At 31.8% G+C, this 26,224-nt stretch overlaps 2 protein-coding genes across 2 annotated transcripts; both read right to left on the bottom strand.

Moving 5' to 3' along the window:
• Positions 1 to 1,606: 1,606 nt before the first annotated feature.
• Positions 1,607 to 24,489, bottom strand: LOC103571843 (retinol-binding protein pinta). The gene is made up of 5 exons (XM_008550163.2): positions 24,463 to 24,489; positions 10,374 to 10,405; positions 2,361 to 2,627; positions 1,929 to 2,292; positions 1,607 to 1,864 (listed from the first exon to the last, which is right to left on the bottom strand). The coding sequence occupies exons 1-5, from the start codon at positions 24,487 to 24,489 to the stop codon at positions 1,607 to 1,609; spliced, it is 948 nt and encodes a 315-aa protein (XP_008548385.2).
• On the bottom strand, positions 3,184 to 7,162 carry LOC103571845 (bromodomain-containing protein 8). Its single transcript, XM_014442027.2, has 3 exons — positions 6,899 to 7,162; positions 3,618 to 6,535; positions 3,184 to 3,539 (listed from the first exon to the last, which is right to left on the bottom strand). The coding sequence occupies exons 1-3, from the start codon at positions 6,915 to 6,917 to the stop codon at positions 3,363 to 3,365; spliced, it is 3,114 nt and encodes a 1,037-aa protein (XP_014297513.1). The 5' UTR covers positions 6,918 to 7,162; the 3' UTR covers positions 3,184 to 3,362.
• Positions 24,490 to 26,224: the final 1,735 nt, after the last annotated feature.

Genomic DNA, 26,224 nt, shown 5'->3' with positions numbered 1-26,224 from the left:
GCGAAATGATTTTTTTGACTCCTCTCTGAGTAACTGAGTCAATTTGAATTTTTTTGTAGTGTACAGTAATTAAGGCGGCAATTTAATTAAATATGTCCAGAAAAATAAAATATTTGAATATTTAAAAGTGAAACTACAATTAAAGAAAAGCAATAAAAAAATTCAACATAAGATACCAAAAAAATTATTTTCTAAATGAGTTTGAATGAAAAAAGTAATACGAGATTAGCAAAATTTGTCATCTTAAAAAAACATGTATTTTAATTAAATTACTCGAGCTATTAACATTTCACGTAATCATTATTTATTTTTTTTTTTAATTTTTTATCTAATTTAAAAAAACTGTCTGTTACTTTTTTATTGTTTTTTAAAGCGCAAAGTACAAATCCGGGTTTTATTATCAAGGTAACAAAAAATTTTATGTAAAACTAAGCAATAAATTTATATATGTATATATATAAGTTCAACGTTATGTAAAAAGCAATAATTAGTCGAGAATAGACAGATAATTTTATCCATCATTACGTAGCATTATCTGGCTGCGAAAGTGACAAGACAGAAATTGAGTACCGTTTTTTTTTTAAACTGATTGTATAATAATTTATCATGACTATGCATCGCATATACATATATTTGTATATATATATATATATTTATGTATAAGAGTGACTTCATTTTTTACGCATTTTAAAGATTCGAATTTTCGAAATGCGAATTTTTTTGTCGCTTCTGGAGCTGCTATTTGACGCCTGGGATATTGCGGGCACTTTCTTAACATCCGATAATTTTTTCCTTCGTTTTTTTCTTTGGCTGGTTGCAGGATTCCGTGAGCTAGATAGCCCACTTGAACTTGATAAATTATTTATCCTTGATCTACTTCTGTGTGTCCGATTTCTGTGCGCTAAGCTACGACGTCTTTTGCGTTTTGATATCTGCGCTCGAGATTCCCGGCCACTTAATTCGTCTTCTGCCCAAAATTGCTGGTCGGTATCATCGGAGATCAAAGTCATCTTCATCTTAAAAGTATAATTACTTATTAATTACCTTCAATATTACACAGAAAAAATGAATTTCTTGAAATTTTTGCTTTCATTTAATTATGAAAAATTTTTTTTTGCGCCAAGAAGTTTTAATATTTTGAATATAAATATAAAAAATATAAAATAGTATAAAGCTTACGGGGTAATTTGAAGTTTGATGGTCGATTTTTTCCCAATTTATATGAGATCTCAATAAATTTGAACAATAACCTATTTCTTCTTCAGAACTCGGTGTCAAAATGTCGCAGTCATTTTCATTCTCCATTTTTTTCCTCATATTTTTTATATTTATATTTATATATACTTATTTTTTATTATTTCCTAACTAAAATAATTAAAAATACAAAACTTATTAATTTTGACATTTAATTTAAATTAAAAAATTTTAAAACTACGATGTAAAACAAAAACTACAAAATGGCGGCCAACATCATGGGATATTTTAAAAAGTATCGAACTTAAAAAAGAAAAAACAATAAATATGAATATTTTATTTAAAATAAATAAATAATTATTATCAGAACTAATTAAATATTTTTATTTTACTATAAATTGACGTATAAAAATTAATCGATGTCAAGTTTTTTGAAACTTCCTTCTACACCAAAAAGATCTGTCGCACTTTTAGCTTTTCCCGGTCGCAAGGACTCGTCAATACGAGCACGAGTTTCTTCTTCCAAGAAGAAATCACGATGAGCTTCCAATCTTTTGATATGTTTTTCATGCATTTCCATAAATGGCCCGGCTTTACCCCCTGACTCATTTGGTAAAATATCAAGTGGTAGGAATTTTTTAGCACTTTCATTATTGGTATGAATGTGAAGCTAAAAAAAATAATTTAAAAATAAATAAATATATAAATAAAATATAATTATTTTTTTTTCATACAATTTCCATGAGTTCTTTTTTCAAAAATGGCTTCATCATTCCCATGATAATATCCATCACTGGAATGGAATTCAAAAAATGAAAACCCTTAAGACGAACCGGAAGTCCTTCTTGAAGATAATAAAAGAATTTTTTGAAACCCATTGGGCTGAGACGCGCAGTGTGACCAAGAGCGAGACCAGCCAAGTCGACTATTATTATGTGTCCCTTCATTGTACCTTCTGTGTACATCCAGAGATCCATTGCCATGTTCCAGTACTTCATGGCGTCATTCCAGACATACGCTGCCGGTTCATAATTAATTAATCGCGCGTAAATTATCTTGTAACCTTCTGGTGTCTCTCCCGCCAATGGCATGTATGCTCTGTTCAAAATCAAATCAGTAATTAAGTATATATATTTATATACATATATATATCTATGATTACTTACGCAGTTGCAAAAATGTGACGAAGATCTTTATTTTCCAGAGGATCTCTGTTAGAAAAATATTCCGGCACGTGAGTCCTCACGGTGTAAAATGTATCGATTGTTGTCTTAGTCGGTTCCATTCGATAATAATTACTGTGAAGAAATAAAACGAGCTCGCTGTCGAGTATCTTCGGCAAATGCGGCTGCTTTTCACACCATTCTTGCAGTGATTTTATGTCTGATTCCTTGAGCTCAGGATTGCGTTTCAGTTCTTCTTCCAACGGAACTCTCTGGATTAAATCCATCGCCTTTAAAATTTTATAAATTTCAAAGACGTATAAGAATATTTCACTAAATAATACAAAAATTTATAAAGTTTCGGGCTTACTGTCAATAGAACACTGAGAAAAAACTTAAGCTTATTTATTACAAAAGTGAAGAATGAGAAGAATTTAATTGGCACGAGTATGACTTCTAAAGATCAATTAAAAAATTAATTGTTCTGATAATTAATGTATGAACTATGTTAGAATACGTACATTGTATAAAATATATACTGACATAACAATTAAATTATTAATTAAATCTCTAATTTTCTAGTATTATTTAACATTACGTGCAAAATTGTTGTACAAAATACATTGTCTTCTTTTTAGTGATGAGTGTCAACTTAAAAGTAAAGCAAGGACGTGTGTAATTTACTGTGTAATAATTACTTGAGAATGACGAAATCAAATTTTAAATCTGACTAAATTGTTAAGTCGAAATTATTATTTTCAAAAATTTTAAGGAATTTTTTATTTAATTACAATTATTTTTACAATAAAATAATGGAAATTTAAATTGGTTATATATATTTTAATTTTATTAAGCGTAATTAGTTAATTGGTAATTAAATTTTATTTTTCATAAATTTATTTGAGTAAAAAAAATAATTCAAGTAAAAAATACAATTAAATTTATACAAATTTTAATAAAAAAATTATTGATAAATAAAACTGTGCAACTAAATGATGGTAATTTTTAATCATTTTCCGATTTTCGTTTTTTCATTCGTGGGCTTTCAGAGTCATGAGGACTGGGAGTTATGTGACTCCGTTTCCGTTTTAAAATATTGCTTTCATTAACTTCGCTACTACTACTTCCGGCTGTTCTTGTTTCCCTTCTAAAAGAGACATCTTTTGTTACTCCCACTAGCATCTGGAATTGATAAAAAATAAAGTAGATTAAAATTGATAAGATACGAGACAAAGATACTGAGTATTGGTAAATGTGTACCTGGAACTCTTGGAGACAATCTTCTTGCATTGACATGGCCATTTTGTAGATAAGAGTATTCCGTTTATTATACATGAGAGCATTTTGGAACATCAGCATAATGTCCCGCTGGAAATGCATCGTGGATCTGATTGTTCCATTCTCAATATTTTTTTTTATAGTCGACAGATCCATGGGCCTGAATATCACGGAGTGGTAACCTGGCGCATGATCTTCAGTAATAGGTCGCAAAAATATGGAAGCATATTTGTGTTGAGTAAATCGCTGGTACACCAACAAAACTGCTTTCTTCCAATTACGGTAATCACCTTCTTCGCCACTATTTTCAATTTCAGACTCTCTGTCAACTGCGACATTCTGTTTTTTCGAATAAGTTTTCATAGCGCGACCGCCGCTCAATTTTATAAGAGACGATTCTTCTTCAACTTCAGTATTTTCCGGTGTACTTATCAATTCTTCCTTCTTAACCTCGACATCATCTGCTTCTTTACTTTCTAAATCTTCTTCCTTTTCTACCTTTTCAACTTTCTCTTTCTTTTCTTCCACTTCTTCTTTCTCTTCCGTTTCTTCTTCCTTCAGCTCTGGTTCTTCTTTCACCTCATCATAATTTTCTTCGCCCTCTTCTTCTTTCGCCGATTCTTCATTTTCAACTTTACTTTCTTCTTCACTAATTTTATCTTCAACTTCCGGCTTAACATCTTCTACCTTTTCTGGAAGAATTTTTTCCGGCGTTACTTCTTCAATTTTATCTTTATCTTCTTTTTTCACTTTCTCTTCTTCCATATCACCCTTTTCTTCTTCTTCTCCACCCTTTTGATCATCTTCTTTTATTTCTTCTTTCGAATCTTTTACTTCTATCACATCCTTCACTTCTTCTTTCTCATCTATTTCTTCCTTCTTCACTTTCTCATTTTCCAAACAAACCTTCTCTTCTTTAATTTCTTCTTTCTCCTCTTTTTCACCCAACACCTCTTTATCTTCACATTCCTCAATTTTTTCCATTTCCATTTTCTTCTCTTTGGTATCCAAAACCTCATCCTTCGATTCCTCAGTCCCCTTATCATCTTCATTCTCCTTTACTATTTTTTCTTCTTCCTTTACTTCTTCTTCATCTTTACTTTCTTCCTTTACTTCTTCCGTCTCTGCCTTATCCTCAACCGCATCTTCACTCACTTCTTCCACCTTTTCCTCACTCTCTTCTTTTTCCACCAACTCTTCCTCCACTTCCTTACTCTTTTCTTCACAAACTTTATCCTCACTCTTATCATCTAAATTTATTTTTTCCTTCTCTACTTCCCCATCTTCTTTCTCTTCTTCCGGAGCCTCAACTTTCTCCTCCACTTCTTTATTTTCTATAAATTTTTCATCCATCTCTTCTTTACTTTTACTCTCCTTATCTTCATCAACTTTATCGTCTTCATCTACAATCATTTTTATTTCTTCTTTACTTTTATTTTCCACAGCAACAGTTTCTTCGTCTTTTTCCTTACTCTCATTACTCATTTTCTCCGGCTTATTTTCTTCACTATCGTCTTCCTTCTTCGCAACCTTCGCTTCATTCTTTGGCTTCGATGTCTCAATAGAAGTTCCAATAATCTCAGCGATATCCGGAGTGCTTTGATCTATTTCTTCAATAGCCATTTCACTTTCAGGAGAACCCGTCAGCGCAATCGGCTCGTCAATAATTTTCGATTCTAATCGTTCTTCAGTTTTTTCCTGAGCTACAGGAAAAGTTTCGATGACCACCGAGGCGGATTCTGAAGTCGATGGACTTTTTGTTATTTCTTCTTTGATCAATTCTTCAATATCTTCCATAATTTCATTCATTTCATCTTTATCAATAACATCAGGAATTTTATCCTTACCAATGACATCATCAATACGTTCGATAATTTCTCCGACATTATCAGTATCAATGTCACCCGCCTCCACATTGGAAACTTGAATCGCCGGAGCTTGGGTAGTCTGCTTCGAACTTGTAGACCGAGATGCTCCAGTTTCAGATGCGTTACTAGTTTTACTACTGGGTAAAGCGGGTAAAGTACCTTTGGGTAAATTTGCAGGCAATGCCAGAAGCATTGACAGCGTGGGAGCACCTGCAGAAGGTCTTTCAGGTGTAGAAGGGATCACGGAAGTAACAAGCTGATGAATCGGCGCCGTTACAGTCTGAGGAGTTTGTGTCATATGAACAGTCGCAGATGAACTCAAAAGACTTGCGATTGTTGGAGAAGTGACTTGAGCTGTCGAAGTTGGGTTTTGAATTTGTTTCGTTGGACTAGGGGATTTTAAAAGATTCGTCAGCAAAGTTGACGGCCCGCGACTTTTCTTTTCTTCTTCATCGTTCGCAGACTCAGAGTCCTGAGTATCATTACTGAGATCCAGAGTCTTTTTTAGCGGTGAGGCTATTATTTGATTTGTTATGACATCTTGTTTCTGCTGACGCTTTGCCAACCACAAACTGTGAGCTTTGGCTTTTTGCTCCTGCTCCCGTTCCTCCTGCTCGATAGCAGACCACATTTTTTGAAGCTTGTCATCACTGATGGTCCCCGATTTCAACAAATTTACTTCGGACTTCAATTGCTGGTACTCGTCTCGCTGGAACGCTAATATCTGACCTAGCTCGGCGGTTCTTTCTTGTGTCAATCGTTTGACAATTGACTCGCCGATAGTCTCACCGCTTTCCCGCTTTTTTCTTTTAGGCGTGTCGACATTTTCGATGAGACGAGTGTACTGATTGGCACAGGATTTGTGCGAGAACCAATCTGGTGGTCTCAGGGCTTCTTTCTCGGCAAAAGGCTTCAGGGATCTGGATACACTTATCCAGTTTTGATCTCCGGATTTTAGAACACTTGATGCTAGACAAAGTTGCTCTCTGGTGCTCCAAGTGTCTCGTGATTCTCTTTGCTTTGTTTTGAGTCCTGTTGGAAATAGTAAATAAATTATTTATTTTTAAATTAATTTTATTGTGAATAAGTGTGAATGTAGCAGACAGACAAATTTGAAATTATCAATAGAATAAATAATTAGTGAAATAAAATTTTTAAAAAATTTATTAATATTAAATATTAAATTTAAAATTTAAAATTTTAATTTGAATAAAGCGCGTTTTTTATAAATATTATTTTTTAAATTATTTACTCTATTTATTTAAAATTTCAAATTTGATGTCTGCTACGTTCAAAAAAATTTTTAAATTATTAGTCAGCTAATTTCAGTACTAAAATTTCAAAATTTAATTTTTTAAAAAATTAATTCTTTAAAAATAAAAAAAATAAACTTACTTTCTTGTACCGAAGTCATTATTTATTTTATTTTCGTAGATTTATAACCTCAAGACGAGTTAATTAAATAAATAATTATTTACTTATATTATAAATAAAAAATTTGAAATTCAAAAATTTACATCATTAGTGAAATAATTAAAAGTACAAAGTACTTTATTTAAATAATATAAATTTATTTTCAAAAGTTTGTTCTTAATTTTTATTTAAAAATGTACACAAGCAATTACTATTTATGTTTACTTTGAATTGATCTTTGGAGGTTACTTCAGACAAGACTTTTTACAAAAAAAAACAAAAAAACATCAAACCAGCAGATGCTGTCATCTAGGATCAGTTTGGCGAAAAAATTACTGACTGACTTCAGAGCACTTGGAGGCGGTAAATTTAAATGGACTATGAAAGTTATAATTAAGTTGCTATTAATATTTTTTTTAATTAAAGAAAATATGAATAATTATTTTTATTACTAAACTAAATCCGGTTTAAGTTAAATTGAGTTTATTTAATAGTGTAAAATAAGTAGTAAAAAATAATTGCGCAACACTAAATAGTAATGTGTTATTATGTAATTATATACGGTAATTAATTTTTAATGGCTAATTAAAGTTATTAAGTTTTTAACTTAATGTTTTCATCATTAAACAAAATTATAATTAAGTTTCAAATTTTATTAATAGATGGCGCGAGATTGGTTGGAAATTTGAATACAAAAATTCATCGACTTTCACAAAAAAAAAAAAAAAAAACAAAATTCAATATTCTAGTGAAAAAATATTTTTAATTAAATTACAAAATTATTTTTTATTTGAAAATTTTAAACTGATTTTTAAAAAAAAATTTATGGGCAATTAATTTTGTAGTTAAAATTTTTTTTCTACAGATTTATAGTTTCCGCTAAAAATAAAAATGTTTTTCTCGTTGAGTATAAATTTATGATTGACAGCAATTAATTTTATATAAATTAGTTACAATTATAAATTTCCTAGTCATTAAATAATTTTGAAATAAAATTAATTTAAATTATGGTAATTATTCAAAATTATGCATTCAAATAAAGAATATTTAATTCAAATTTATTAATAAAAATTAATGCGCTCTCAATATCAAAATTTTTAAATAATGAATTCTTGCTACTGCTAGTATTATAATCAAATATAATCTTGACATTTATTAAATTTAAATATTTTAATTGTCTGTAAAAAAGAAAATTAAATTCGTTAATTTAAAACGAACAACGAGTCACTGCGTAACTGTCCGGTTCATTACCAAATCTATCGAATATTATTTAAATTTAGTTTTTTTTTCAAAGCCCTACCAATTAACTATCAGATTTTTTTTTATTTTTACTCTCATTAAAGTTTAATAAGACAAATCTTGTCACTAATTTCCAAACTCATTGATTTAGAAATTCGTTTAATTATGAAATTATAAAAAAAATTACAGTCAAATTTTTTCTATAAGTCATCTAATATATTTTGTTTTAAATAAAATTTCAAAGATTTACCTACGGGTTGTCATTGATTCAAAAAAATTAAAGTTCTTAACTTCAAAATATTTAAAAATTTTATGTCAGTCATTTTTTGTACCATATCTGCACATTCAAGCGGAAAATTCATCGGGGAGTCAGGGTTGAGCAAAACTGGATTTAAGGAAGTCGTAAGTTTTTGAATAAAATTCAAAGTGAAGAAAAAAAAATTTCAGCTGCCGTTAAAAAAAAAAATTCTGGACTATTTTTTTACAGAATAGTAATTGAACTAACGCATGAAAACATCAAAAATTATGAAAAGGTACAAATTTAAGTAAAGACCTTTTCACTGATACCAAATAAAATAACATCAACTAATTTTGTCATTAAAATATATCTGTAAAAAATTTTTCCTGATTCTCTTAATAAAATAGATTATTGGTAATGTATTTTAAAATATAAAATAACAAATATTTACAGGAACTCCTTGAGAATAAAAACAACAAAGGGCATTCCGGACGATTAAATTTTAGCTTGTACAGTTTATTAAAACGCGGTTGGCTGAAGGGTCGTACCAACACGCGACAGTCATTGTATAATATAGAAAAGAGAGAGTACAGCCCCCCGTAGACCCTGACAATGCTCCGTTCAATGCAACCTAATTCGCAACAATGGTTATGCCAGCCATATATTAATGATTAGCAGCCATGATGGTGTGCAAGCAATCGTCCCAAACTAGTATGAACAATAGGGGGTGAGACCTGATCCAGGGTAGAGACGAAAGCTGCAGATGCTGCTATCGTCTATCTTCTGTCCTCCGTAGCCATCTATACACACATACATTATGTTACTTCTATATTATATCACTATTCCATACGACTCAATTTCTAGATGACAAATCACCACATGGAACATTGTTCCCGGTTATTAAGGCGCGGCCCGATTTAATGGTCCTCGTCATTTCGATTAGGGTGTGAATACCTCAGTTATGAATAATATCAATCTTATCTGTCCTTTCATTTTTGTTATTTAATATTTTAAATATACCCGCTGAAAATTCCCGCTCGAAACACTTTAAATTATAATTTTTTTTAAAGAGTATAAAAGAAAATGCTAACTGACTATTTAAATAAAATGACTTTTTTGTCGTGTCATATATTTAATTTTTTTAAATAAAATGCATTGAAAATTACGGGAGAAAAATTGTAAGAGACTGGTATAGTAAGCGCGCGTAGATCATGTACTTATGGAATAAGGGGTGATGTTATCGTTATCTCCATTAAAGAGTATCGCGACATTTTGATCCCCTTTTACTGACTATTGTATAATAATTTTGACAAATAATGACTAATATTTATTTAGACAATAAATTATTTTTTAATGTAAGCATTGAAAAAAATTTTAATAAAATACGTGGGTTTAAAATTTAAAAATATAATTAAGCTGTGAAGTGAGTATTTAAATAAAAATAATTTAGACGTCAAATTAAAGAAATAACTGTAGGAAATAAATAAACTAACTTGTATTTTTATTTAAAAAGCGCGTGCGAGTCACGAGCCGAAGCCACTAGATAAACGTTTTCTTCATACAATGGACCGAGAGTAGGAAAAATTTTCTTTGGACCTCCTGTGAAGCTTGAAATTGTGCCGCACCCCCTAACGGCGACAAATATATCCAAGTCAATAGGTTTTGTGTTATTTGAGACATTACCTACGGGTATTCAAACTCGAGTGCACCCCCGATGTGAAGATATTGCGGGTATGCTGTCTCGATGACCATTTACTTTTCTCGTCCTTCTGAAATTCAAGGATGGTCATTTTTTAAATTTAACAACTCATCGTTATGACCTGGTAAATTTTTCAATTAGCAGTTAACAGCTCACATTAATCTTGCAGCCATTTGTATTTAACTAAGTGGTTATTTAGGCTGTAAAAAATTTTCTGAGTGAACGTGGATTCAATGCGGAGCATGACTGTGTTCATTAAATCTCCTTGGAGTAAAATTGACTTCCAAGGGAAGTTTATTTTAATATTGACGCTCTGAATTAGTGAATGCAAATTTAAATAAAATCTAGATCACTGCTGAAAAAACTCCCGACTTTTTTAAAATCAGTGGAAAGTACTGCAAATTAATGAGTATTCATACAGCAAACAATCGGGAGTTAATTCGGAGTGATTACGGATTTTATTGAAATTTGAATTCACTCACATTTAGTCCACGTTCACTCCGAAAATTTTTTCCCTATCACTGATTGAATTATTGATATACTTGGGACTATTCGTGTCCTGAATCTTCACTGATCGAAGTACTTTTTACTGATTCATTTTAAAAGAGTATTTTTCCCATGGGTAGAGTGATTTTTTTAAAACTCCAGAACTCTGAACGTCCAAGTAAATTTGGATTTAAATAAAATCGCTCTTCACTCGAAAGGTCCGAAGACACTCTCGATCTTTTACAAGTCTACTTAAATACTCGGTACCAGGAAAAGCTAAAAAAAAATTAAAATGAATTTATATTTATATACATGAAAAGGTTCCATAATCAAGTAGGTATCTCAAACAAAACATTTGATACTGACCACAAAAATTAACAAGGGTAACGATGAAAACGATCCTTTCTGGCTGATCGTGATATCTGAGTGAGAGCTTGAGGTGAATAATGAGCGACTAGTATCTCGTACATTTCATGGTATCGTACAACCTTTTTATTTTTTTCCTTTGTTCCCTCTGGACTTTTCTCTGTCTTACTCACAGGCCAACAGATTTTTTTTCACTCGTTAGGACACCTGCGGTTCATCGTCACAGGGGAAAACCGTTAGAGTCATTGGCTCAACTAATAAAGACATAATTTAACCGGATAAAAATCAAAGTTTACTTTTTTTTTACCATTTATTTTTCCTTTCTATTTCACTATTATATATTATATGTTTTTCTCTCATTATAATTTAAATAACATTTTGTTGGTATTTTATTTTCCTGGAAAATATATAATAATAAAAAAAATTTTTGTTCTGTTATTTATTTTCTTTTGTATGTTCTTCAATTGTATGGCGTGTTGATGATGGGTATCGCTGTGAAATCGGAAAATCCTGATAACAAATAAAATTTATAAAAATAATATAAAAAAAATATAATGGAATAAAATGAAAAATATAAAATAACAATACGTAAAGCGTGAAAAATAAAAATACATAAATCTCGAAACGGATTGAAGCAAACAATGCACATATCCACCCTCAATATTTGCTATTGTCTGTTCAATTTTTATTCGCAATCCCCAACAGCAGTAGCAGCGTTATCAGTTACATATATATATACATATACATATACATATATATAATGTAACGTATCACCGCTTTGGTGATATAAAAATGGCGTCCCGGGCGCGTGATAACAACAAGTTGATGAAACGATTAAAAGCATAACGAGGACGACACGCTGATGATGGACGCTCGTTTACCGCGTGTTTTAAACTCGCGGGCAGTCTACACAAGAGAGTTTATAAACGATGAGGCCAAACACTGTACTCTGAGCTGTTAAATCGGAAGGGTAGCTTAAATTTTCTCGATTCGCATGTATGAGCGTACGCGTACCCAAGGGTACGTTCAGTCACGGGGACAAGTCCCTGGGGATATTTCGTGGTAAATCTGTCCTCGTGGCGTTAACTGCCATTTGGAGGGTCGCGAGCCAACGACCAACGACCGTTCTGATGATGCCTGCACCTCTGTATTACAACAACAAAGAATTCTTTGTTTTATTTTACTTTTTAGACCAATGCCTGCACAAAAAAAGGATTTTTAGGAACAAAAAATTTTACCTCAATAAATTTTTACTTACCTTAGGAAACTTTTTGCAATATCAATTGAATTTTTGCACTAGTTATTTTTAAATTTTGGATATTGAATCGTTTAATCATATTGCTGCATGTAAGGAAGTTTGTAGCCTGTGCGTAAACATGGAACTTGAGACAGGTAGATAAGTATTCAAATTAATGTGGAGCTATTGGAGTAGATAAAGGTGGTGTAATCACTTAGCGCTGAGTGTAGGTGTAGATTTACTTTTTCTTGATAATTTATTTTGAATGCAGAGATCGATTCTAAACATGTCCGAGTACATGGGTAATTAAATGATTAAAGTTATTTTTAAAAAGTTAATTGCTAGATAACGATGTTACCTACTAATTATGTGGTTACACAATTTACTATTGGTGATGAAAAGTTTCAACATTTGACATAGAAAATTAAATTTTTAAATTTTTCTTTCCTTTTGTAACTTCCCGCCTAAAATATATTTATCTGTAACATCAAAAATTTTGAAGAAAATAAAATAAACCAGGAATTTTTACACTGACACCAAACTCTCACCATTTTTTAATTTTTTTTTTTTAATTTTTCACAACCACTTACTTCATTTATGACCTAAAAATAATTAAATCACTTTACTATTATCACAAATCAACACTTCACATAATAATTTGATTTATTTAAATTGCAATGAATTTAAAATATTATCAATAATCAAACTCAGTATATTGATACTACACCGAACATTGAGTCTGTTTTTATCAAAATTTAAGTCTCCGTAATTTAAAATTCACCCAGAAGACACTGGCCAGTTTAAAATTTTTTAAATTTCATTAGCGACAAACCATTCGCTAACTATGATCCTGAAGTTAGCAGACGTCAAATAATTTTTTAATTTTTTTATAAACGATAAATTATAAAAAAAAAGTATTTTAAAAAATCGCGCCAATATTTTTTAAAATTTTCTACATATGCATTATAGTTTTATTTTTTTAAAATTCAAATTGTTGAAAAAAAATCCGAAAATTGCTAACTGTCTAACTTCAGGATCAATTGCCGATTTATTTGTAAATTATTTGATTCGGTAATTTTCAAAAATTTAAACCAATGGGAGACCATGAAAATAATGAAGCTAGCCAACTTCATATTGATGCTCATTAGTGCTTCATCATTGCCATTGTCGACACCTCCGGTAATTTCGCTTGATTTAATTAAATAAATAATTAATTAAATGAGTTTATTAATTGAAATATTGTTATTAATTTTAAATAAAAGACAGATATTTATTATTTAATTTTAATCACGTTATAATAGCGTTTGAAAAAAAGTGCGGGGCAACAATGGATCGGTCATTGTACAAAAAAAAAAAAAATACCGGAATAAAGAGAAGTAGAAGTGAGTAAATAAATGTGTAGTAACATTCAGTCAGTATTTAGTGCAGTGAAAAAAAGTAAGATTTTTTTTTTTATTTTTAACGAGTAAATAAAGTGAAGAGTCGATCGATAATTTCGTGGAAAAATGGCGGGGTAGAAGTCTTGGAATTTCTTTGTCTAAAGGCTTCTATTATTTCTATTTACTTTATTATTATATTCAAATATTTTATCCTCAGCTCAATTTAATTTTTGTTACTTTAAAGATCTATTGAAATAATTAATTTTTTTTTTCAATTAACAATTACATTTTTTTTTTTTTTTTTTTTTTTTTAAATTTTGGTTTAAATTTTGTCATGTCATTCAAGAATATTCCGCCATTTTTTCACTTGAAATTTTGAGTTTCGATTCGAGATAAAAAAATCGAATGTGATATTTAAATTTGAGTAAAATCGATAATCGAAATCGTGGAATTCAGTTTAATTTTTTTTTAGTCAGTAGTGCAGTAGTTGATCAGTAAGTGAGTAATTAAGTGAAGTATTTAAATAGTGAGTGAAATTTTTTTTTAAATAAAAAGTGATATTTTATTTTGATAGAAAGTGAAGTTTAATTTGAATCGTGAGTGGTTTCATTGTATAATCGTGAGTAAAGTTTAATTTTAATAATGAGTGGTTTTATTTTCGTAGTGATTTTTTTTTAAATAGTGAAAATAAAAACTGACTGAACAATTAATTAGTGATCTTTTGTCTTCTTCCTCGACGACATCAATGATTTTCTGCTATCATCGAAGACATGACAAAAAAAATCAGCGAATGGTGAGTCAATTTTATTAAAATTCAAATTTATTTCAAAATTTATATGAAATTATCCAGCACATATATTTTTTATACTCTCATTTAATACAGACACACAGTATGTCATCACGGTAACAATATTGATCATTTTAAAAAAAATATTTGATAGCCCAACGTATTTTATTTTATAATTTTCATTCATACGAATTGACGTCAATTAGTTATTTCTAATCGCAGTTTTAGCCGAGTTACAAAATTTTGAATTTTTTCTTCTACAATTTAATTTAAAAAAAAAAGAAAAAAAGAAAAATATGCACATATAGAGAATTTAAAAAACTATAGGTGCAATTTTTCGAAATATTTTTTTTTTATAATTTATCATTTAAAAAAAAATTCAAAAATTATTAGACGTCTGCTAACTTGGGTATCATGTAGTTTTATACTATCGTCTGTCAAATAATTAATCCAACTGTTTTGCTCGACTGTCATTTGCTCCTACCGGTACACGAACAATGAATTATTCCATAAAAAAACTAAAAATATATCAGGTTTGATCTGTCTCTGGGGTAAGATGGTGCATTTTTTGTGTATCGTCGAAAAAAATTCCAAATAATAATAAAAAAATAAATATTTTGTCATTAATAAAAATGATTTAAAATAAGTCTTAAAAAATAAATTTAAAAATTAAAAAAAAAAAATACTCAAGCTGACAGTAATACATTAATTTAAAAAAACATTTGTGGATATAAGATTATTATAATAGATTGAAGAAAGAAAGGATAAGCAAATGAAGTACTCGCATCCCTTGTAAGATGTACATACTTGGATTACACTTTAAGTAATGGCTGACACCGGATTAAAAAAAAATATATAAATTTTTACCACGTGCGCGCGTTATAAGCGTTCATCATCATTATCATTGGCGTCTTCTTATCTTTCTTCTCGCCACTGTTGAGTGTGTAGCATCCAATATAGAGTACGCATCCATATACACATACACATACATATGTATATATATATATAAAGTCAGCATCATCTTAAGTTTCTCTCTCGTCGCTGTATGAAAGATGCGCAGAGCAAAGCCGATAAATAACACCAGCAACGAGCTTGTCAGACCCTTGTTTAAACCTATCTCCCAGTGAAAGCGCGAAAGATGTGTGAGCATGTTAGAGGGATGCATTAGAATTCATACGGGTTTTAAAATGTTTGTATATATGTTGATTATCTCGAGTATCTTAGTCATTTATACGTTACAGATGTGCGCACGACTTTGTTGAGGTAAAAAGCTTTTAAAAAGAACCCATTTTCAAACAAGCTCTTATAACACATATATTTATATTTATATCAATATATACGTGCTTATAGTAATAGAATTAAAAACTTGTCTAATTTAAGTGCGTGTTTTATTTTATTATAAACACAACCCCTTTATTTGCTCGGGGCTACTAAATATTTGATCCCATTCACGTTTATACTTTCGCAGTATTTATTTTATGTGTTTAAATATTTTCTACAACGGCAATCGGAAGCTCTTACTCATACATAAACTAAAAGTATGTGTGAGTAGTTTAATTAGTCCGGCTTATTAATTTTTTTAAAATTATGCGTTTCATATCTTGTAAGACATTATCGGTCCGTATTAATTAAATACTTGGCAAGTAATATGACATTTACTGTTACTTATTTTAAATATTTAATAAACGAGCGTCAATTACATAAACACGTTAATTAATATTCTTGTATTTTAATAGTAATTTTAAAAAAAAACTTTAATTAAATTATAAATACGGAGAATTTAAATTAATTAAATGATTAAAGTTATTGATGTGAAAGGTCAGGTATCGTATTGTTGGTAATTTTTTTTTTTTGAATAAATTATTCAAATTTTTATTAATTATGATTATATTTGAAAATTAATTAATTAATTATTTAAAACTTGATTATGATATATTGGGTGTCAAAATATGTCATGCGCAGGAAACTTGAAATAAAAATAATAATATATAAATTATAACTTTTTTAAAATATATAATTAACATTATAAAAGATATAATATAATAAAATAGGCATTAAGAGTAAAAAAAGTAGATAAGAGTTTAGGGAATAAATTTAAATATTTTAAAAAATCAATTGAATTTGAATTTGAATATTTTTAAAAAATAGAACAGATAATTTAGTTGTAAATATAAATTCATGATAAAAAACATACAGATTTTATTTAATAAATTCAAAGAATAAATCTTTAGTGTAATCCGACAAAAACATAAAATCACATGTGAAAACATTTAAAAAGATAGTGAAAGTTGTTAAATCTATCGTTTTTTGAGTAATAGGCGTGGCGGGACGATCTTTAAAGACGCACGCGACGATCACGTCAAAGGACACTGCCTGTGTGGCTGTAACATGATGATACCTATAAACTTGTTATCACAAGATAAGAGGTGTTGGACCAGTGACATAAATATTTAAAAATCTAAAAACAGGATAGTAACTTTTGATGTCTAAGGAAAATGTGTTTTGAATTAACGCGCGTCGCTCGTTATCGGGATTGATAAATTTGAGAAAATTTATCAAGTGAGATGACATCTGTTGCGGGAACTTTTGATGCAAGACATAAAAAAACAGAACTTAAATTTTTTTCAATCGTTTTTAAATTTATTATTTTCTTTCGCACCTGGATGATGATAAAGGCGTTTGAATGGTGTATACACCCCTTGTAAAAATACATCTTTATACACCATACAGTTGATGTTGTTTATACAGTAAACGTATCATTGTCATGAGCAATTCCCCTCTAATAAAATAGTTGAGAATAAAATCATCGGATGTAAGAATAGAAAACATGTGTGTTAAAATTAAGATAAACTTTAAGTCGTTTTTTTCAACACGTCATTCTTTTTTTTTTTAAATTTTAATAATAATAATTCAGTCAATTTAGATAATTGAATACACTTTTTAAAGTTTACTTGGAAACTCTAGTCTAATAATAAAAAAAAAAAAAAAAAAAAAAAAAAAATAGAAAGGACAATTCAAAGCAATATGCAGAGCTATTTATCTCACAGATATTTCTCGAATTCCGTTTTGAGTTTAAGATCAACACATAGAATATGAAGAACTGCATGATAACTCTCCCTTGTCCTCTTTTCATCCCCAGATGATATGCTGGTCTGAGATGTAGTATAGTCTACAGTCTATAAGACACCAAAATATTCCTCACGCGCACTGATATTCTTTATTTATCTCAGCGACGATTTATTAACTGTCATTTTTCCAGGACAAGGGTAGTAAAACGGGATATGAGAGTACGGGAACAAGAAAATATGCATACTGCCAGCCAAGAATCCTTGTGTCCTGTCAGAATCCTAGTTTTATCGCTACTTTTACGTTCTGAATAAACGCTATTCTCGCGCCAATTCCCAGACGACGTTTGCTATATGGTTCCCATTTGCCATTTCCTGAATTATAACTTATGCTTATGCTTAGTCACTGATGTTTTCTTTATTACTCTGTATAATTAATCCACTTATTTATCAATAATAGGATTCCATAATTCAACATTTCATAGCCTATGTGATCTATTTGACGTTGTTAGCTTATTAGTCCGGTTTCATTTTACATGTACATATGACGTTTTCTTACCAGTCTGCAACTAATGTCATCAGATATCTGAAAATTCGGGGTTAATTTTCAGTGATTACAGATTTTTTTAAAATTCAATTTCACTCCGCCACTCGAAGCTCCGGGATAAAAACAAAATCACTTTGGATATGAAGTAAAAAAGGAGATTGTTTTTCAGCGGAGTGATCCAGATTTTATTTCAACCAGTGTTGACTCCAATTCTGAAAAAAAATTCCCTATTTACTTCGTATTCAGTAATTTTTTTTTACCCCGAAACTTCGAGTGACGGAGTCAATTCGAATTTAAATAAAATCCTGACTTTTTGCAACACATTAACTGGCTGTATTCTATATCCATTATTATCACAAATCAAGATGTGACTAGTCATGAAATGAACTAATAAATTATCTTCATAGATCGGTCAGTCATAAAATGTTTAGCTACTGAAAATCCATTTATTGTTTTGTTAAATATTTGTATTGTTTATTTAATCGGAACAAATGCCGGTGATAGTATAAGTATAAAATGTTATTTAAAGTTGCAGCATCATTGAACCAGCATAACATGTTCCATTAAACAGATATCGATAAAAGAATAGACGATATATGAATATGGTGACCCCATGAACAACAATACGCCCACCCGGGACGAGGATCAAGAGGTCCTAATGCAATTTAAGTTAACTACCGGGAATGATAGTTTATACTTTATATAGTTTTGAGAATAATATATAATGTATAGGGGAAAAGTGTATATAGATGTGTGTTAAGCTCGTTGAACCATCAGCACACAAAGCGGCTTTCATCCGTTCCGCATATCCCAGTATCCGAGCACACATAATTTCAATAGCAGCACAGGGGTGGAAATTCATCCAGACTCACATCCCCGCCCTTGTTATTCCAACCACGTCAATATATCACCATTCGATCGGATAACGGCCAATTGCACACATCCTTTGACTTGATATTTGTCCTAAAACATTATAAATACACATATATTTGGTGCTCAAAGTACCCGAGTTATAATATAACATGTGATATTATTAAATAAATTAAATGGTAAATAACCGTAACGACCGATCAGATAAGATCATTGCAATTAATTACTTGTAGGCAGATAAAATAAATAAACAAATGTTAATTTTGATGAATGATGAATAAGAATCCTGGATGATGGTCGGTAATAATATTGTGGTAGTAAGTAGACGATAAAATATAAAAAGCAAAGTTAAATGATTGGCAAAGACGACTGATGATACAAAGGAGGCGAGGTTCGTAGAGGCAATTCAAGGCAAAGTGCTTGCCTTGGGGCAATATCATCGAGGCTGGAATTCAAGCCTACTGGATTCATGGATAATACCCGAGTCTCGATATAGTCGCAAATTGAATGTCAAGATCCGATGGAAAGGAGAGATACTGAGAGTTGGTATCCAGGGGAAAATTACCTAGTGCGATTCTATGGTTTTATATTCTGGTGAGATCGTGTGCTCTATCGCACGCTAACTTGAGCATGAGCACGATACTACTTGATGCCAGGAAGCCAACCCAGAAGAGCTCTAACCTTCTTTTCTCTCTGGTAACTATTATCTTTTGAATTATGCTCAAGCACGACATTGTGTCCGTCGTGAAATAAGATCACTTACTAATCGTGACCATTTTTCGCTTCATTAAATATTAGATGAGTTTGATTTATTTATATACGATTATATATTTTACTCTTTACAACAAATCCCTAAAGATCTTTCCATTCAATTTTCTCACGCTGTAAAATACTATCATCATTTTGTGCTCAGAAAAAAAGGATTTCTGGGCGAAAAAAATTTTTTGACTTCCCCCAGTCTCACCTGATTCGTAATTAAATGAAATAATTTTTAATACAAAAATTATCAACAATATTAATTTGAATATATGACAAGCTATGGTTCTAGATGTATAAAATCATGGCCCAAGGATTTTTCAACAAGTTACAAGAGAAGGCAGAGAAATATATAAAGAACGAGGTGAATAAAAGGCAAGAGTGCAATGCAAGTAGAGCCTTGAAACGATTGTACGCGCACACGACTTAGTAGAGGCCTCTTGGCTTTCCAAGCCAATTTGCGTCGATAAAACTCAAGTTGAGAAGCATCGATACATCTCTCGGCTTGACTCCTCTGAACGATCCAACAAAACCAGCAATTTTCACCTGCTCGTCATCATAGAGCCCGACGATCTTCCTCTGCTCAATGCACGTTTTACTTGCGGTATACATGCCAGCAAGCTGTTTATTTTTATTAACCTTTTTATATTTCAAACTATTTCTCTTAACTCTTCATGCTCGCGGGAACATCGATTGCCTCTTCTCAACACCGCGGAAAATAACGACCGCCAGCCAAACTACTGTTTGCTTAGCGCGTTCAACCGTCTGTAGATTCGCGTCTCCGCCCAACAAAACGGCTCATTTCGAACGGTCTTCTGTTGGTTTTCACCCCTTTTATTTTAATGCCAGTTTTCTTACTCACTTTAGATTTTTAAAACCCAACCGAGTCCGCTTTCAAGACCCGATCGGTTCTTAGGTCGAATCGCTCGGTTATTTGTTTCCTTTAGCGAAAATTGTTGCCCATCAGAGTTACGACTTCCGCCGCTGTGAATTCCTAAGATTTTACCCACGCTTGCGTGGAAACTTCACCTTCTCAACTTCAACAGCTATATAAATATCACAATTACATATTTATATAGATCTGTCTGATGAGCAATTACAAAAACTTTATTAATTTAATTGACCCGTGGATTATTAACTTACTGACGATAATCGTTGCATTTGAAATCAGCGATCCCGAGGGACTTTAGCCACCTGGTTAGGTCCTGAAAATTAATCGACTGTGCACTACAAATTGATTTTGAGCAAAAAAAAAGAAACGGGCTTCGGTTCCGAACGGATGCCCAGCAGAACGTGTGTCTCGATGCTAACCTACACTCGTACACTTGTACTGCCACCACTACCATCGCAGACTTGATCCCTTCGTAGAATTTAAAAACGATTCTCCTGCTACACGTACTAAAGGGTGGTCAAAAAAACTTTATTATCAAGGTATGTATTAATAAAAATATACTTTTGATTCATCAAGTCGCCAGAATCATTTAACGCTTATACATTTAAAATCTAGACTTTAAATTCTAGGCTATCGAAAAATGCTACTCATTGGTTTAGATGATTAGGACTTTGATGACGAATAAAGCTGATTATGAGTCGCGTGGCTTGGATTCGCTCAGAAATATTGCAGCAAGTGGATACATAAAGTATATAACGAGACAACAGACAGCCCACGACACTTGTCAGGAATCTCGTCTCTCGTTTACTCGGTATCTTATTCGTTTTCCAGCTGATGGAGAGGATTTCAAAAAAGTTGCGGCGATTACTTTTTATTTTTCGCATCAACTCGGGCCCTTACTTGTCCACTGATCATTAAAATCTCGCCTCATCTTGTTCCGTAAGTCATCATCCCGATCACTCAATTACTCAGGTCTTTAATCAGATTATATTTTCACTGATGAATTTATAAATTTATTTAAACATTATTTAATTATTATTTTAGTACGGCTCTTGGATAAATATAAAATGAAGAAAAAAAAGAAATTATTGGAGCAATAAGTGTTATATTGAAGCAGCAGAATATAAACAGAAGGCGAGAAAGGTGTACACGTGACTTTATAATGCATCAGTCGAATAAAATCGGCAAGGGACGCGCGACGGTCGCATTCGGGTTGTTTCGTTCGAGATTTATTGACCTCACGACCGCCTGTGCAATTCGACAGAATTATAATTGGCTCGGGGGATAATTTATTAATGAATTTACGACGTTTATATATATATACTCTGCTACCGAATCGATCTACCCGAGCGACACCCGTCCAAAGAACTAAAATCGTTTCCTTCAGCCGATCCAATTTTCTTTACTACTATTTTATTTCTTTCGCTTCAAACACATAACTAAGCCTTGTTTTTTTTTTTTTTTTATTTTATTTTAAAGTCTGTAATATCTTGGAAACACCATAAAATCGTTTGCGCGGCTTTTACGAGTAGACAAACGATTTCAGTAACGCATCAGGAAAATCGTAAATGCGGGAACCAGTGCGCGAAACATTTTTCACGGTCTTTTCTTTCTGAATAGGCTACAATTCTCTCTGTCTTTTATTTTTTTTTACTATAACCATTAGAATATATTATTCTCGGACAATCGAGTATGGGCGTAGGGTATTTTCAGGTCATTATGGGCCCATTAAGTGTGCGCTCAGATAGAAAAATGAGACGATCAGTAAATCAGTATGAGTTTTAAATACCACGGCTTCTAGAATAACACAAAGGCTTCATTTGAGTCAACCACGCCCATAAAAAGGCTCTGTCAAAATTGCCATTTATTACTTCGTGGAAACGACTTAGCGTCAAGTGTCACAGCATATGTCGAACTTGGAAACATATTTCCAAGTGACCTTTTTTTTTTAAATACAAAAACATCTAACTGCTCTATTATATAGACAAGAACATGGATGGCTTGAGAAGATGCTGATCATCTCTACTTCTTCTAAAGCTGTTTACAGCATCGAGAAAACAACTTGCAAAAAGTAAATCGAGGATTCCTGAAAGAGAGTTTTCTGGGCTAATGCCCGGAAAGTTAGCGCCTTTTCCAGATCAATGTGTTGGCGAATCAGGGCGCAGTTAGCTAATGCGAACTCGGGTGGTACAGCCCCCATGGGGGTGGTCCGCGCCCCCTAGCGACCACGCGATCCTCAGTTTGTACGTGCGTTAGTACGTATAGCAGACTACACAATTGCATAAATCTTAAGCGTTTAAATCGTCATGCTATTGTTAATATGAAATTTCGTATAATGTATGATATATATGGTATATAAGTTGGGGAAAAAAAAATTGATTAATCGACTCGGAGGTTATAACTTGGAAGGAAGCAGTGAATTAACTGCAGCGTTTGCAGAAGAGAACAATTAACTGTGGGGACGTAGTGGAAAGCGAAATTACATTACGGCTAAAACGATCCTCCATGCACTAGAAATGATGAAATCACGTGGCGTAATTCCCGGGCATTAAGGTAACCGTTTTCGCCAGAGAGCGCAGGTTCCGTATCCATGGTGATGACGGACCAACCAACTCCACCCTTCTCACTGTCGCCAATCAATAACTTATGAAAGCATCATCCCCTTCTTTCTCTACACTTGAAGCTCCGATCTGCTCTTCCTGGGATGTGGAAGCTGTGTCGCGGACCACGTGATGGCGGTCCTACACCTAAAAATCATAAATATTTTTTTTCTGCACATATAAAGTATACTGTAAAATGCTTGGGGTGAGTTAGTACACTACTTTAGTTAAGTTAGCTCAGCGCTCCTCGCGTGAGAGAATCTGGAAAACGATTTGACACTAAGTTTTGATGGTGAACATGATATGGAGCCAATTCACCGGCAGCGTATCAGAGAAGTCTTACACCCGATAAAATCCCATATTCTTTCCTTCCCTTGTGAAATAGAGTATTTGCAGGGGAGTCGTGCCATCGATATTTTTACTCTTCTTAACCACTTAACGCTTTTGTCGGTATATAATCTCAAGAGTCTCGTCCATGTGACGGCAAAAATATATACTCAGATAATTGTAAACTTATCGATTATAAAATAATCACCCGGTAAATTTAAATACCTGATTTACACTGCAAAAAAACGGCGTAAGTCCAAGTGGTGTAGGTGTTAAATTTCAACACCTCATAGAATTTTTTTTACACCGATTTAACACCGCCTGCAACGGTGTTATTTCATTCTAACACCGCGTTTTTTACAGGGTATTAATTCAAATTCATAAATTATGTTTACTTTTTAATATTATGTGTTAATATTATGACACTTTGTTAAGTATCTTCCAATAGGAATAAACCTTTTAATATTAATTTATGATGTTATTTACTCTTAGCTATATAAGTAACAGATGATGAGTGACATGTATTTCGTTTGTGAGAAAATAAAGGCGTCAGTTTTACAATCACCTTCTGCTGGAAGTAGTCGACGCGTTTTGCCAGGCTGTTAATAAAACTAAAAATAAAAGTCTATTCTCGAACACAGCATACACTCATATTTATATATACATACATATAAACAGCACTCGGTAGAATTTTAACGAGACCGGACTCGAGAGTAAATCCTCGTACCTTTTGCTCCTGATACTTTCGCCCAGGGCGAGGATTCATGCCGAGTGCTACTCTAACAAGAAAAGCTCTCGCACCACGTGCTCTAAAAAAAATCCGATTTAAACTGATGGTGTATTTGTGTGTACATAAAACTGAGAATCGTTCTCACCTCGAGTCACCTGAAGCTCATAATGAATTATGATCTATGGTCAAGAGTCATTATTAACGTTTCGGCTCACCCTATTGCTTTTTTTCCTCACCGTCTCTCCCTCATTTTCATTGATGATATCCTCATATATATACATATATATATATATCATTTAAAAGAATGTAGATATCTACACCTACTTACCCGTTCAGTAACATGCCGTATTTTCATCATAATTCAACAGAGTTACCTTTAATTTAAATGCTAATTAAATACTCCTCCTTTCTCCTTTTTCAATCTCTTGGTACGCATACGTACCAACTAAACACATATTCATCCCGCCTATATGGCTACAGATAATCGTCATGGGGATCAGTCGACAAATTGAAACGGCCATCATATATGTAGATATATATATGTATATATCCAAGGTGTTTATTGAGACCTCATATTAATCATAAGGATATAATTGGAGTGTAAATTAAATATAATATAAATACGCTTACAGCAAAATACAGGATACTGTTATATGTATGTATATATATATTTATATTGACAATAGACAAGATTGGTGAGCTGATTAATCGATAAATTCTTGTCATTGAAGATCAAAAGGCAATGTCAGAAGAATCTGTTATATTAAATCATTTGTGAAATATGCATCATATATATTTATTTCTTGCTCTCGTCAATGGGTTAACTATTCAGGAACGGACTCACCGAGGAATAAATATTAATCATCAGGTAGCTCGGTTAGTTGACAGATACATTGGAAGATAGATACGTGAATTTAAAGAGAGATGAAAAAAGTAGTGTTGATAAAACGCTAAGCATTCCTATCGAATATATATGAAGAGATTTTGTTTAGTTTGAATATATATGTCATGACAATCGATAATATGCTGAGCGTCGCTTTAAATAAAATATAACGATAACTTAAACGTTAATAGATATTCAGATACAAGTTGTCTATATAAAATTAATTTTTTTGTCCTTCGAGATTTTTTTTTTAAATTTTTAATGCGAAAAATTTGTTGGGATGAGTAAAAGTTTTTTGCAGAAAGAAATCATTTTTTTTATGTAAAAAGAAATAAAATGAAATTTTTTGAATATTTTGTTAAGCTTCGAGTAAATTTTTATAGATGGATATAAATGAGGATTGAAAATTTAAAGATTCAAGTTTTTAGGGGTGACAAGATTTTTTATTTCCTTGAGGGTTTAAAAATAAAATGGTAAAATTGTAAAAAAAATTAGGATGGAACAATAAACAAGATAATTTCGGGGACGAGAATTCCCGGGGAATCAATAAATTCAGATCGAAGTTATAAAGTCGGTGAGCAGGACGATTAAGAGAAGGACACTGGGATCGCCATCTTGGATTGGAAAACGTTTGGTCCAAGCGATTGAATGTCTCCCTCGGCGAGTATTGTTCACCGTTGATTTTTTTTACACTCAGGTTTTCTCGCTTTATCAACTCACGGTCTCGTCTTCTTTCCCGGTTTTTAAATGTGCAGTTGGTTTTTTCTTTTCGATCCAGAGTCGGGAATTGAAAGCTTCGACTCCCAATAGCTCTCGATCGGGTCAATCTTGGATCTGGCTGCGACGATTCTATTTCTCCGGCCGATTGCCGGATAAATAAAACGTTTATGGGCCCAGGATAGTTGAATGGTTTTTGTATCGCTCGACAAGTATTTTTCACTCAAGTTACTTTTCAAATGGGATTTTATCTCTCAATAGCTAAATTCAACTTTGATTTTATCAGTAAACTTTTAAATAAATATTTAATGTCTAAAAGTATTCATTTCAATCCACTGTAAAAAGTCAAGAGTTTTTTTGAGGTGACTCGTCTCTCCCCACTACCACTGGCTTAATTTTCAATATTTTTTTATGAAAATTTAGGAGAATATTCTTGGAATGATGCTTAATAATGTCACAGATTTCAAAAATTTTAATAACGAACGTACTC

This window comes from Microplitis demolitor, chromosome 10, assembly GCF_026212275.2.
Source record: "Microplitis demolitor isolate Queensland-Clemson2020A chromosome 10, iyMicDemo2.1a, whole genome shotgun sequence".
Classification (NCBI taxonomy): domain Eukaryota; kingdom Metazoa; phylum Arthropoda; class Insecta; order Hymenoptera; family Braconidae; genus Microplitis; species Microplitis demolitor.
This window is presented reverse-complemented; position numbering and strand designations above follow the sequence as displayed.